This window comes from Carcharhinus amblyrhynchos, chromosome 4, assembly GCF_965287045.1.
Source record: "Carcharhinus amblyrhynchos chromosome 4, sCarAmb.v2.hapA, whole genome shotgun sequence".
In the NCBI taxonomy this organism is placed as follows: Eukaryota; Metazoa; Chordata; class Chondrichthyes; order Carcharhiniformes; family Carcharhinidae; genus Carcharhinus; species Carcharhinus amblyrhynchos.
Window position 1 is genome coordinate 54,015,938 of NC_137327.1, and position 16,049 is coordinate 54,031,986.

The following is a 16,049-nucleotide window of genomic DNA, read 5'->3' on the forward strand; positions in this document are numbered from 1 at the left end:
GTCATGGCAGGCAATCCCAGACCCGTGTCACACTCCTCTTGTTCGATGTGGGAATTCAGGGATCCTTCCGGTGTCCCTGGTTCCTTCAACCACAAGACGTGCACCCAACTGCAGCTCCTGCTGGACCACTTGATGGCTCTGGAGCTGTGGATGGATTCACTTTGGAATGTCCATGATGCTGAGGAAGTCGCGGGTAGCACGTTCAGTGAGTTGGTCACACCACAGATAAAAATTACTGAGGGAAATGGGGAATGGGTGATCACCAGAAAGAGAGAGTAGGAAGGCAATGCAGAGGTCCCTTGTGGTCATCTCCCTCCAAAGCAGATATACCATTTTGGATACTGTTGGAGGAGATGGCTCAGCAAGGGAAGATGGTTGCAGCCAGGTTCTTGGCACCATGGCTGACTCTGCTGCACAAGAGAGCAGGAAACAGAATGGTAGAACTATAGTGATATGGGATTCAATCATATGGCATTATAGACAGGCATTTCTGCAGACCCAAACGAGACTCCAGGATGATATGTTGCCTCCTTGGTGCAAGGGTCGGGGATATTTTGGAGTGGCTGCAGGGCATTCTGGAGGGCAATGGTGAACAGCCAATTGTGGTGGTGCATTTAGGCACCAATGATATAAGTAAAAAAAAGAGGCTTGTAGAGGTCCTACAAGCTCCTAACAAGGAGTTAAGAGTTAAACTCAAAAGTAAGACATCAAAGGTAGTAATCAGAATTGCTACCAGTGCCACATGCTTGTTAGGGTAGGAATGTCAGGGTAGCAAGGTGAATAAGTGGCTTGAGGAATAGTGCAAGAGGGAGGGATTCAAATTCTTGTGACCGTGGAACTAGTTCTAGGGGAGGTGGGACCAATACAAATTGGACAGTCTACAACTGGGCAGCACTGGAACCAATGTCATAGGGGAAGTGTTTGCTAGTGCTGTGGGGAAGGATTAAACTAATTCGGCAGGGGGATGGGAACCGATGCAGGAAGTCAGAGGGAAGTAAAGTGGGGACAGAAACAAAAGGCAGTAAAGAGGAAAGTGGAAGATAGAGAAACCAAAGACAAAAATCAAAATGAGCCTTAGTACAGAGAATAGAAACTCAGTGGAGAACTCAGTGAATGGGTTCAGAAAAATAAATCGCAAGGAGTGCACAAAAACATGACAGGACAGATGGTCTGAGGTGTGTTTGCTTTAACTCAAGTATGACAGGTAAGGTGTGCATGAACTTAAAGCTTGCGTTACTACATGGAACTATGATGTTGTGGCAGCTATGGAGGCTTGGATGAAATAAGGGCAGGACTGGCAGCTTGGCATTCCAGGATTTAGATGCTTCAGGAAAGATACAGAGGGAGGCAGAAGAGGTGGGGGTGTTGCTTTACTGATTAGGGAGAATGTCATAGCTATAGAGAAGAAGGACGTCTTTTTTGTGATCATGCAGTGAGCCCATGTACGTAGAACTCAGGAACAGGAGTGGTGCGATCACACCGCTGTGGTTGTACTACAGACCTCCCAACAGCCAGTGTGAAGTGGAAGAACTGATATGCCAGCAGATTATGGGAAGATGTAAAAACAACAGGATTGTTATGATGGACAATTTTGACTTCCCCAACATAGACTAGGATTCCTTTAGTGCCAGGGACTTGGATGGGGCAGTGTTTGTTCAGTGTGTCCAAGAGTGCTGCTTGAGTCAATACGTAGGTAGTCCAACTCAGGAAGGGGCTATCTTAAACCTGGTTCTGGAAAATGAGTCCAGACAGATGATTGTCTCAGCGGGCGACCATTTTGAGAACAGTGATCACAATTCTATAAGTTTCAGGATACTTGTAGAGAAGGGTACTAGTCCAGAGTGAAAATACTAAACTGGGGGAAGACTAACTTTGACAGGATTAGGTGGAAGCTAGGGAATATAGATTGGGGACGGCTGTTTGAGGGTAAATCCACATCTGATACGTGGGAGACTTTTAAAAGTCAGTTGTTAACAATTCAGGGCTAGTATATTGCTGTAAAAATGAAGGATAAAGATGGCAAGATTCGGGAACTGTGGATGAGAAGAGAGACTGAGCTTGGTGAAGAAGAAGGCATACATAAATTTCAAGAAATTGAAAATGGATAAGACTCTTGAGCAATACAAAGATAATAGGAAAGGGCTTAAACATGGGCTAAGGGCAAAAAGGAGCCATGGAATGTCCTTGGGATTCTTCTTAATTCTGCCTGCCAAGGATTTTTATGTGAATAAAAGGAGGAAGAGGGTAGGTCACTCAAGGACAGTGGAGGGAATTTGTATGGAGCCAGATGAGGTGGATGAGGTCCTTAATGAGTACTTTGCATCAGTATTCACAAAGGAGAAGGATATGGTGGATGGCTTGTCGAAAGGAGGATGTTGACATTCGAGGACATGTTGAGATAAAAAAGGAAGTATTGGAGGTTTTGAAAAACATTAAGGTGGACAAGTCCCCAGGGCCAGATAGGGTCTATCCCAGAATACTGAGTAGGGTGAAAAGAAATTGCTGAGGTCTTGGCAAAAATCTTTGTATCCTCTTTAGCCATGGGCTAGGATTGGAGAGTAGCTAACATTGTTTCTGTTTTGAGAAGAACGAGACAATCCAGGAAATGACAGGCCTGTGGGCCTTGCGTCAAGGTGAGGAAATAATTGGAGAAGATTCTTAGGGAAAGGATGTACTCACATCTGGAAGTGAATAGGCATATTAATGATAGACAGCAGTTTTGTGAAGGGGAGATTGTGTCTCACAAACTTGATTGAGTTCTTTGAGGAAGTGACAAGAAAAATTGACCAGGCAGGGCAATGAATGTTGTATACATGTACTTTAGTAAAGTCTTCAATAAGGTTCCTCATGGCAGGCTATTGCAGAAGGTGAAGTCATATGAGATCCGGGATGAGTTGGTAAGATAGTTACAAAACTGGCTTGGCATAGAAAACAGTAGCAGTGGAAGGGTACTTTTCTAACTGGAGGTCTGTGATGAGCAGTGTTCCACAAGGATCAGTACTGGGGCCTCTTTGTAATGTATATAAATGATTTGGAGGAAAATATAGGTGGTCTGATTGGTAAATTTGCAGATGATACAAAAATTGGGGGAGTAGTGGATAGTGAAGAGGATTGTCAGAGGATACAGCAGGACATAAATTGGCTGGAGATCTGGGCCAGAAGATAGCAGATGGAATTTAACCCAGACAAATGTGAAGTGATGAAATTTGGAAGGTCTGCAAAAGAAAAGTATACAGTAAGTGGTAGAATCATTAGAAATATTAGCATACAGAGGGATCTAGGTGTGCAGATCCTCAATTCCCTGAAGGTAACAACTCAGATGGACAAGGTGGTCAAGATGGCATGTGACATGCTGGGCTTCATTGGTTGGGGCATTGAGTATAGGAATTGGAAAATCATGTTGCAACTGTGTAATACTTGGTTTGGCCATATTTGGAGTATTGTGTACAATTCTGGTTGTCACACTACCAGAAGGATGTTAATGCATTGGAAGGGATGCAGAAGAAATATATCAGGATGTTGCCTGGTTTGAAGGATATGGACTATGAAGAGAGGTTGAACAAACTTGGATTGTTTTCATTGGCAATTCGGAGGATAGTCAGAGTCTTCTTCCCAGAGTTGAAGGTTCAATTATTCGGGGGCATAGGTTGAAAGTGAGAGGGAGAAAGTTTAAAAGAGATGTAAGGGGCAAGTTTTTTACACATATGTTGTATCTGAAACGTGCTGCTGAAGGAGGGGTGGAAGCAGATTTTATAACAATTCAGGAGGCATCTGGATCAATACATGAATAGGCAGGGAATAGAGGGATATGGACTACGTAGAGGCAAGAAAATATTAGATTTGAGAGACATCTGTGTTGACACAGACTTGGTGGGCTGAAGGGCCTGTTCCTGTGCTGCATTGTTCTTTGACAGACCTCAGGAGCCAAGCTGATATGAAATAAAAGACATTATTCCTGAAAGCCCATTCATAACATTTAATTCCAAGTACTTAGTCCCTTATCAAAACATACTTGTATTCATAACCTCATATCAAAGACTGCTAATCATTTCAATAACCTCTTTGATCAGTTTGTGAGAGTACAATCTCAGCCCCCAACCCTCTACCACCGCCACTGTGATAATTGTATGATGCAGAAAGCAGCCAAGAATTAATAATGCTATAATTATAGCGCTTAGGATTATAACAGGTATTGAAACTGCTATAATCTTTTTCAACGCTTACAGATACAGTTAGACTGTTTTTTTCAATTTTTAAAGAGTTGGCCATTTAAATTACTTGACAGTTCTACATATCCTTATCTACATTCAGAAGTAATTGTAATTACTGTAAATATTTGTAATTTGCACAATGCAGGATAAGACCTTTACTGCAGCATAAATGGGGTCTGTTTGATCTCAGCGCTGAATTCAAATGGCCCTGCTGGATTTTCAATATATATTAGTCACATCTCCCACTGTCCTTTCCACCACACATAATGAAAATGGCTTCTACTGGATATGGGGAGGAAATGCCAGATTTGGAATCTATCTGCCACTTTGGATATGACCTTGCAAAAATCCAGGCCTTTCTTTCTTCATGGAACGTGTCCTTATTGAGAATATAAAACATCATTTTAATGATCCAGCACTATTTATCTACTGTCTAATCTTTTAATTTATTTTCTCAACACTTTAACCAACATTGTCTTCATTTATAAGTTTCTTACCCTCAAACTGAATGTGAATTTCTACTATGTTATGATCACCTTTGCCTGGAGGAAGGATCCTTTATGAGATCATTAATTAATCCTGTTTTACCAGGTTTAACTTGGTTCTACAACATGTTGTTCTAAGGTGAACTTGGCCTTAAAGCTACCTTTTCAGCTAAAATTGTATCTAGTCCATAAGAAGATTAAAGTTGCCCACAATTATTACAATACCTTTCTGACAAGACCTCATTATTTCTTAATTTATGTTCTTTCCTACAATGTAGCTAATGTAAGAGGTCTTAAAATGTAACATAGTATATTCTATTATATCATAATCCATGTAATCTCGATATAATAATATAGTCCCACCAGTGACTTATTTCCGCTGCTATTTCTTATCTCCACACAAACTGATCCTAAATCCTGGTCTTCTGAGCCATTGGGCCTGATTTTACTACTTTCATTCTAAGTGCTGAATCTGGGCATAATGCAGACCTGACTTAGAAATCTGCTTTCAGGCTCCCACATTTGCACTCAGCCTGAAAAAAAGTTGCCACTCCCATTCATGGTGTGTGTGTGTGTGTGTGTGTGTGGGGGGGGGGGGGGGGCGGTGGTTGGGGGGGGGGGGGGGGCTTAGTTCGGCCGAAATGATCAGAGCTCTGAACTGCACATGTGCAGTTAGAAAAGCATTTGAAAAAGTGTGCCCGTGTCACATCGCTGCTGGGCTGCAAAAAACGGCCCAAGAGTGAAAAGTTTCAGTAAAGTGGCAATTTGCACAGACGAGGATGCAGATTGCGTTAATGGCCTCTCACCTGACTTTACCACTTCTTCGAGTCTGAAAATGGGCATGACGCAATGGTAAAATCAGGTTCATTATTTCTCACTATTTTGCTTATTTCTTAGTTATAGAGTACGCCCAGTGTCAGATTTAGAGTTAGTGTGGTAATGTGTTGAGTTTCATTTTCGGGAGACCAATTTCACCACCTTCACCACCTTCCTCTTTCAGGACCGAGCCAAGAAAAAAAAATTCTCATTTATCTCCCCCCACCCCCATTTTTCATTCTTTGTAAATGTTTAAGTGCACTTATCACGATTATTCAGTATTGGCATTTAGGAGAAGCTAAGAGCTGCAATATTTTAACATATCACATATTCAAGCTATGAGAAAGAGTATTTAATCATTTTGTTTGTGTGAAGTAGAAGAGTCTTTAAAGATACAGAAAAAAAGCTTCACTTTTACTCAGTGTAATATTTTTATTGTGGATTTTCTGCTCCCCAATAAACCAGATCAAGTTGTCACCAAATGCAGGATAATCGTAATTTAAAAATAAGTCCAATACATACACAATGAACTGGAAATCTTCATATCCTGCTGGATTTGGTCAATGCCCAAAATTTGGTTTCACACTGAAATTGAAGCAGGATCTTCCAATGCTGACTGTCATGGTGCATCGGGAATCCCCCTAACGGCCAGCATGAAAATGATTTACATCCCACTAATGGAATGCAGCTGATGGCCTGACCGGATACTTAATCCACTCCCAACTATCTGCCATGCCAGTGGAAAAATATGCTCCTTCAGCTGAGTGGTTGCTCAGCGTGTAGGTGGTTTTGGAGTTCAATATCTAGGTCCCAGAGCTTGGGGTGGTTTGGAAGGGGCTCCTGAGGCTTTGGGAGGGAGGAAATATTGGGGCCGAGAGGGGCATGGGGTTCCTGGAACTGAGGGAGATTCCTGGACCTTCAGGGGGAAGGAACAAATGTCCTGGGGTTTGGGGGAATGGGATGAAGGTAGGTTCAGAACCTTTGCGCATGAAGGGCTGAAGGTGATTGTTGCATTGAGGGGTGTCCCCAGGTCTTGGGAGGAGGGGAAGGGTGTACAGGATTGAGTGTGATAAAGTGTTGTGAAGTTGACATGAGTGGGTGGTGACCATTTTCTGCTCGTTTAACATCCGCGCACTTGTGCCCCTTCTCTCCCCTCACTACTCTCTCCCACCCGGACCACCTGCACTTACAAGTATCTGACCTGTGTATGCACACAAACACACATCTAAAGACTTCTTACAACACAAAAAGCAGCAATCAGAAACCATAAATGCCATCTTGATATTGGCTATCACTCCCTTATGCATGCATTAAGCTATGGACAATGGTGAATTTGCTTTTTCATTGGCAAGTTGCAATTAATTTGCCAGCTTTTTCCTGCATTTTTGGGCCTACTGTCATTTGGGGGCCAGTTCCACCGCATGGTTTGTTTCATAGCAAATCTGCCACTGAGTACCTCACCTCCTTTTCCTTTCTGCTTATTTTCTGAGAAATCAATTATCCCCGAATTTTCAGTTCCTTGCCTTGTTGCCCTTGCCACATCTTTGTAATGACCATCATACTTGTTTATTACTACTTGTTGCACTAATTTATCTATTGTGTTACAAATTGTGAGCCTTTAACTTGACCTTTTTACATTCTTATCACTCTAACAATAATATCTACTGCACTGTTACATTGGTGCTCCTTTCTCTTCCTGTCTCTCAGTGGTTTATACGCTCAATCCTGGAAAACCTGGATAACAAAGGCACTTATGTCAGGCTCCTATTTAATGACAGCTCAGCTTTTAATACCATTTATTCCTACAAAACTCATCTCCAAATCCCATGGCCTAGGGCTCAGCTTCTTCCTCTGCGACTGGATCCTAGATGTCCTAACCCACGGACTGCAATCCATAAGGATGGGCAACAACACATCCAACCAGTGCCCCACAAGGCTGTGTTGTCAGCCCCTTAATATACTCCTTATCCCCTTATGACTGTGTAGCTAAATCCCGCTCCAACTCCATTTTCAGTTTGCTGATGACACCACTAGTGGGTCGGATCTCAAACAATGTTGAGACAGAATACAGGAAAGAAATAAGAGAATCTGGTGAAATGGTATGACATTAATAATCTCTCAATGTCAGTAAAATGACGGAGATAGTTATCAACTTCAGGACATGTAGTGGAGAACATGCCCCTCCTTACATCAAAGGGAAGAAGTGGAAATGGTCGAGAGCTTCAAGTTTCTAGATGTCCAGATCACCAACAACCTGTACTGGTCCCTCCAAGCCAATGCTATAGTTAAGAAAGCCCACCAAAGCTTAGGAAATTTAGCATGTCTGATACGACTCATTCAATTTTTACAGATGCACCATGGAAAGCTTCCTTTCTGGTGGTATCTCTTCTGCTCTGACCAGGACTGCAAGAAACTACAAAGGGTTTGAACATAGGCCAATCCTCATTAAACCAGCTTCCCATCCATTGACTCTGTCTACACTTTGCCTTAGAAAAGCAGCCAGCATAATGAAGGACTCCATGCACCCCAGACATACTCTTGAAGCCTTTCCCAATGGAGCAGATCCATCTTTCACCAATGCTGATATCAGTGTCTCATGAATTGGAACCCATTTCTCCCACATCAATCTTTACATACGTTCATTGCTATGATCTTAGTGACTTTATGCCAATTTGCTCGAAGCTTGGTTTGTAATCCACAGATATTTACATGGGAGAATTCTGCTTTTTAATCAAGACGGGTAACAGGACTTGAAAACATGCACTGATCAACATACTTAAGAAGTGTAAAATAATACTCAGTTACTCAACTAGTAGCACAGAATTGCCATCATTGGAGTTGAGGTGCTGGCATTTGTATCAGTGAGTGGTAGAATTCTTGACAGGGACATGAGACTGCTAGAACCACTTGCACTGCAGAGATTGGCAGATCAAGCCCTGTTGAGTGAATAGAAACTAGTTGAGAATGTTGCAATGAGCGCAGGCTATTCTGACAATGGATTTGGTAGCAAGGAGGGCCTCCAACATACGTATTCTCCTGGTTAGAGGAGACCAGAGGCACTACACAAGACATTGTGTAACATCCAAGAGTCAATTAGCTGCAAATGACAGAGCTTCAGTGCCATAAGAGAGTGTATCTATCCAAGCCATCTGGGTTATTCCAAGGATCAGCTGTGGATTTGGATGGCATCTTGCATTAGACCATTAGGCAAGTCATGGATGCTATTCTGGAGGGTGAGAGATTACACCCATTTTGAGGTAGGTGGGTCAGCATAGAGGGTTTCCTGCCATCAATGGATTCTCTCAGATCCAGTTGGTTATCAATTATATTCACATAACCATCAAGATTATAGACCAGGCAAACAAATTCTTGAAAGAACAGCCTTCCACACAATTAATATTCTGCTGGTCTGGAAGGTCTGCTCTTGGCTCCGAGTCATAGAGGTTTATGGCATGGAAACAGCCCTTTGGCCCAACTTGTCCATGCCATCCCTTTTTTAACCCCTAAGCTAGTCCCAATTGCCTGTGTTTGGCCCAAATCCCTCTATACTCATCCATGTAACTGTCTAAACCATTATTAAAAGATAATATTGTATCCACTTTTACTACCACTTCTGTAGCTTGTTCCAGACACTCATCACCCTCTGTGTGAAAAAATTGTCTCTCTGGACCTTTTGGTATTCCTCCCCTCTCACCTTAAACCTATGCCCTCTAGTTTTAGACTCCCTTACCTTTGGCAAAAGATACTGACTATCTAGCTGATCTATGCTCCTCATTATAGGTATCATACCTCTTGAAACCAACATCTAGAATCCTAGTGGATAAGGGGTATCCTCTAAAGAAATGACTTCTGACATCCACCCGGTACCCAGTCACAGAAGCAGAGAGGTTCCACAACCAAAATCATTTATTAGTATGTATATGGCTTGAGGAGATCATTGACATCTTGAAGATGTGCTTCTGTTGCCTTAAACGGTTGGGTGGTATCCTCTAGCATGAGCCACCTACAATGTCTCATTGTGGTTGGCTGCTGTGCGCATGACAGTGTAAAGACACGTGGAATTGGATGATGAGGTGGACGTAGGACATCACTCTTCCTCAGAGGAAGATAAAGGGGTTGTTCTTGAGGAGCCCAGCATCCAGGCATTGGAGGAAGACTGCCCAGCCATCCCAGGCTTCATGGCAACTGGGAGGCATGCTTGACTAAAAGACCTATACTTATTCAGCAATGTTTCACATGAATGACTCTTAGCCTTATGATAGATGACTCTTAATTCAACTACTGTCAGAAAGAGATGTTAGCCAGCAAATACACATCTGAACAATTCCATTACCACCCAAATAGAACGACCACTCTGTTCCTCCTCCACATTATCGCCCTCTGGTAAACAAAAGATGTTGATGAGAACTCAGCCGTTGCCTTAGCACAACCATCCCAGTAGATGACAGCCATAGTATAGCTACAGCACACATTGAGCAGAAGTATCCTCCATTCTTTTCATCTGAAGTTTGAGCTGCCATGACGTCCGTTTCGTCAGTCAACAGTGTGTGATGCTGCTGAACACCACCACCTGTCCAACACATTCCGGTTGAATTATGTACTCTTATATAGGATGGAGAAAGATCTAATAATATTTGTGCTGACGAAACTTATAGCGTACAGGGAAATATTACGAGAAGATATTGATGTTGATTTCGGAGGATAAAGAAAAACCATTAAGGAAAGCAAAAATGAGGATGAGAGTTGCTGTTTTAATCAGTGTGGGAGTGAAAAAGGGAGAGAGGCCTATTTCCAGGTGGAGGCGGAATATGGACTTAGTATCGCGGTCACTTTAATTATAAATGGGAGAGGAAGTGGATAGATGAAGACTGATAATTAGACTTGGGGAAAGAGACAGTCCTCTGACTGTAACTTAGTCTCATTTAACTGTAGAGGGCGCTGACTTTCTCGGTCAGAGCAGATTGATAATAGAACAGGAGAGAGGGAAATAAAGAGCAGAAGGGATCACCGGGACTCGGGCGGTGGAACGACAGCGCATTGCTAAGAAATGGCCGGAAGATTATGCTGGAGCCGAGGTTGGACAGTGCCCGTTCTCATTCTAGGGCTTTGTGCCATTTCTAGCGGGACTGAGGAAGACAGCTTTAGCGCAGAGGTAAAGAAGACATCCAAACTCCGATTGGAGTCAGTTTTCAAGTCGGGTCGCTGCATGTACAGCTGCTACAGTACTCGTACAGACAATCGCACCTTCATATAGCTGTTGCTGATCTGACTGTACATTATTAACAAACAGCGGGAAATACAATGTTGATACACGTTATTTCTGTACAGTGTTAAATATGCATGGTTGGACTCGTCGGCCAGTATTAAAGCATGCTAACAAATTGCATATGTTAATCTGCATGGTTTAGTCGATGTTATAGCCATATTGGTTTGAATAATTTCACAGTATTAGTATGCATATATAGGCTTATTGCCCAGTTTTGGCAACCTTGTACAGTATTAATCACTGCCGAGTATTACTATAAATGTTTTGATTCACTGTACAGAATTAATATATATCCTTGAACTCTAAGTATTAAAACATGCTAATAAACTGCATTGTATTAAAATACATGGATTTTAATACATTTATTCATTGTACAATACTGATGCATATGAAATTCATTGATCAGTATTGATGTGGAAGATAGTCTCACTCTACCTCATTAACATACATACATAGTTCCGTTATTCAATATTAAAATGGTCTAATAAATTCACGGTATTAATTTGCATGGCAGTCCGGCCCCTTAACAGTGCAAATACGTTTATAACATTAAGATGCATGCATATGTTTATTATTCAATATTAAAATACATATGAATGGCTTCAATATGTTACATTGTCCTTTCTCTTCCAAAGCCTTATTATTCTCATACTCTGATCCTTTCACGTATATTGCAATATTAAGATGCATGGTTATACATAATATACCTTTATTGGAAAATGTATTGTTAAGTTGCATGAATGAACTCATGGTCTTATATTGATATGCATGAATTAACTTCATAACAATATACGTGAAAGGATTGGAGCGTGAGAATATAAAGGCTTTGGAATAGAAAAGACAATGTAACGTATTGAAGCCATTCATTTGTAATTAACAATACTCTACATCATTAATATATGCAAGTGTTACCCAGCACAATTAGACTGCATTTTATTATGCTAACTATGCTGCTTAGGCAATGATCTTAACTGAGCAGTAGTATTGACATCCATTTACATTATAGGATACTGTTTAATAAACAAATACTGTAGGGTGTGATTATTGTATAGTGATAGATCTTGTAAAGTTTACTATACTGTTGTCTTTATATGAGTGACATTAACTAATCTTAGTGTTACTCATTACACTGTTGATAGCAGAGAACCACAATGCAAAATGAATAAATATTGATGGAACCAGATCAGTAGTTACAGACAGAAAAGCTTGTTACTCGGTATAAATAATCAGGCAGTAGTGAGCTCCAAAACGGTATGTACATTGAAGATTTTACTGGTAATAGTCAAGGTAATACAGTCATTTTCATCAAATTCTATGTTTGTTATGGTTTTAAAATATTGTTGGTATTCTACTTTAATACTGTACTTGAAACTTGTGATTAAAAAAAAAGACAATGAGAGTTAAGGATAAATACACAGACTGACTGGAGGTGGGAAGTGATGTTCTTCAAGAATTGGCGCTGGAAACACTTACTCAGAATTTACATAAATGAATTGCACTGGGAAGTCAGATGTACACTTCTTCACTTTCACTAACTGCTTACTCCAATTCAGGGTCACAGGGAGTTGGATCCTCTTCCAACAGACACAGGGCATTAAGTAGAGTGCACCTGAAACGGGAGGCTAGTCCATAACAGGACACACAGACTATGGGACAATTAAACATATCAATCCACCTAACCTGCATGTCTTTGGACTATGAGAGGAAACCAGAACATCCAGCAAAAACCCACGCATTTATGGAAAGGATGTGCAAACTCCAGACAGACATCCAAGGCCAGAATCGAACCTAGGTCCCTGGAATTGTGAGGCAACAGTGCTAACCACTGCACCATCATGCTGCCCATCAAATGGGCAAATTTCAAAATTAACACCAAATTGGAGGTATTGGTTAATACTTTGGATTACTATGACAAAACAAAAGAAGACATTAATAAGCTTGTAGAATAAGCATATAGTTGTCACACTAATTTCCATATAGCTAAATGCAATATGATGTACTTTAGTCAGAAGAATAACAAGACCACTGTCTCCTTTGAAAATAAAATCAAATGAGATAACGGGAGAAAGGGATCTAGGGGTACAGATGCACAAATCTCTAAAAGTAGCAGAACAGTTAATAATGCCATAAAATAAATAAAGCATTGGGATTTATTTATATAGGGATAAAACTGAGAAGTAGAGAAACCGTGTTAAATTTGTATCAAATTTTGGTGGACCATATTTGGTATACTATGCACAGTTCTGGTTTCCATATTATTCTAAACTATACAGAGATACTGGAGAAGAAACAAAAAGATTTATAAATAGTATGCTAGAATTGAGAGGTTATACCTATCTGAAAGATTGAACAGGTTAGAATTCTTTCCTTTGGAAAAGAGAAGGCTGATTATGAAACAGTTTGTTTGATTACAAGAAAAAGGCAGCAAAATTTGGGCTATTTGCCTGTAGTTTTGATGCCAATTTGGTAGCAAAATAATGTATGTGCTCTAAGCACAAACAACTTGAGTGGCATATGCTGGACAGTATTTTGGTGAGGATGTTGGTGTGGCTTTCGAGAGGAGTGCCAGAAATATGCAGACCAAAGAGGTTCTTGCTAAATTAACACCGGTGCAGCCATTTTCAACCTCAGCGGTCCAGCCAACACCCTTTAGTTAAACATACACAGTTGCATTCAGCAGCAGAAAGGATGTTCCCATCAGCACTTTCAAAGCGATCATCAGCTACTTTCAGTTTAGTTGCTGATTGATTTTCTGCTGGCTCTGCTAGTGCTATTTAAAGTTGGTGAAATCGATAGGGAGTGGTGTTGCATATAGGGAAAGCCTTATCTGAATTCAAGGTCTCTGATCAAGCCACTTGCTCCCAGTCATGGGTGCTATAGTTACCATTCCCACTGGTCTGCTACATCAAGGAAATTGAACAGAGACAATACAGAGAAAAACAACCTGCTTGGAAAGGGAAAAGGCGAAATGGAAGTGGCACCCAAGTCTTAAGGCACTATTTCTCCTCCCTGATGCTAAGTCAAGAGTAGAATTTACAACTGTTTTATGAAGAGGTGATCACGTGAATTAGCCTCCTCTTGCATACAGACCTGCAGCCTTAAAGCAGGGTGAGAAAGCTGCTGTCAGTAGCTGTCCAAGTAACTATGGCCTTAAATTCTTCACACCAGGATTCTTCCAGGCAGGAGCAGGTGGTAGCTTTAACATTTTCCAGATTTCTGTCCACTGCTGTACATGTGCAGGATGCATATAATTGATGCTCTTTATACCTCATTACCTTCTCTTTAATCTGAGGCTAAGAGGCAGATAATGCAGGTGGCTTCGCCAGAATAGTGGACTGAACATTGAGAAATTGGTGAACATCCCCACTTCTGACCTTAGTATGTTTAAATAGAGGGTGTTGGCTGGACCATTGAGGTTGAAAATGACTGCACCGGTGTTAATTTAGCAAGAACATCTCTGGTCTGCATATTTCTGGCACTCCTCTCAAGAACCACACCAACAACCTCATCATAATACTGTCTAGCGTACGCCACTCAAGTTGCTTGTCGGTAATTGCTGAAGCAGGTGAAAATGGTTTGGCTGAGTATACTACCCTAAGGAGCTCTTGCAGTCATGTCCTGGGACTAATATGATTGGCCATCTTCCTTTGTGCTAAGTATGACTTCAACTAATAATTTACCAGATTCCCATTGACTTCAGTTTTTGCTTGGGCTCCTTTATGCCACACTAGGTAAAATGTTGCCTCGATGTCAAGGGCAGTCATTTGCACTTCACCTTTTGGAATTCAGTCTGTGGCTATAATGCTATAATGAGGTCAGGAGTGAGTTGTCTCAGCGGAACTCAAGCTGAGTATCAGTGAGCAGATTATTGCTGAGCAAGTCTTCCATTTGCTTTTCAGTCTTCAATTTACTCTTGAAAGCATGACCTCAGCCCCAGGACACTCTCATCAATAAGACCCTAACAGCGTGATCACAGCTCCTGGCCTGTCTCTTGGTTCTTCTTTGGACAATCCTTCACTATTCCACTCTGTTCCTTGGCCATCCCTTGTCCTGCCTCTGCCTTCCACCTTCACTCCCCTATTACACCCCCTCAAGCCCTGCCTCTGTCCTATGACACCTGCACTCGTCTCCCCCCTCCCCCTCAGCTCAGGTGTTCTCCTGCCCCTCCTGAACCCTGCCTCCATCTCAACCCTGCACAGCCTTGATGAGGCTCATGCTACATGCACCCAATATCTTGTAGCAACCTTCTTAAAGGAAGGTGACCTCCAAATTGTGGATGAATTGAAGATCATCAGGTGTGCCCCACTTTTATATAGTCATGAAACAAACCATCCTAATTATCCACTGGTGGGCACCTAATTGAAGGGGCACAGAATTCTGGCAAGTTTGGTTTTAATCAGCATTCAAAAGATATAAATATGGTTTCTGAAATATGTCAGCAGGAAACTCAACCTGCCATCAAAGGAGAACAATATTCCAATTGAATTTCCCACTGGCAGCAAACGAAATTTTACCATCATTCGAAATTTAGTGTTATGATGCTATGATTTGCGCTGCTGGTGGGAGTGGAACATTTCACCCTAGCTCGGATGGCTGCTGTTGTCTCATAACTGATGGGAACAGTTGAAGATTTGGAATAGCAGAGAGAAACAAGCAATTACTTTCAAAAATGACACAGAGATATGCACAAGTAACTTCAAAAATAACATAGGGATACAGAGAAATATGTTGATAACTGCATGTAATTGCATTACAGAGAAGGTTCACCAGGTTGATTCCGGAGATGAGGAGGTTAGCTTATGATGAGAGATTGAGTAAATTGGGCCCGTACTCATTGGAGTTTAGAAGGCTGAGGGGAGATCTTATGGAGACATTTAAGATAATGAAGGGGCTAGACAGGGTAGAAGCAGAGAGATTATTTCCACTTAGAAAGGAAACAAGAACTAGAGGGCACAGCCTCAACATAAGGGGGAGTCAATTTAGAACAGAGTTGAGGAGGAACTTCTTCTCCCAGAAGGTAGTGAATCTTTGGAATTCTCTGCCCATTGAAGCAGTGGAGGCTACCTCATTAAATGTGTTTAAGTCACAGATAGATAGATTTCTGACCAATAAGGGAATTAAGGGTTATGGGGAGCAGGTGGGTAAGTGGAACTGAACCACTATCAGATCAGCCATGATCTTACTGAATGATGGGGCAGGCTTGAGGGGCTAGATGGCCTACTCCTACTATTTCTAATGTTCTTATGTTCGTATTTCCAACAGACCATGCAC

General features: G+C 41.5%; 1 protein-coding gene across 2 annotated transcripts in view; it reads left to right on the plus strand.

Annotated features, from left to right (window-relative positions):
- Positions 1-16,049, plus strand: part of LOC145342026 (matrix metalloproteinase-15-like) — a 194,474-nt gene that overhangs the window by 93,010 nt on the left and 85,415 nt on the right. The window contains exon 1 of one of the 2 annotated variants that reach the window (XM_080187169.1): positions 10,458-10,664. The exons of the other annotated variant lie outside the window; for it this stretch is intronic. Within the exon in view, the coding sequence (XP_080043295.1) occupies positions 10,560-10,664 (105 nt within the window). The 5' untranslated portion in view covers positions 10,458-10,559. Of the gene's footprint in view, positions 1-10,457; positions 10,665-16,049 lie in introns of those variants that run through there. 2 annotated transcript variants of the gene reach the window in all.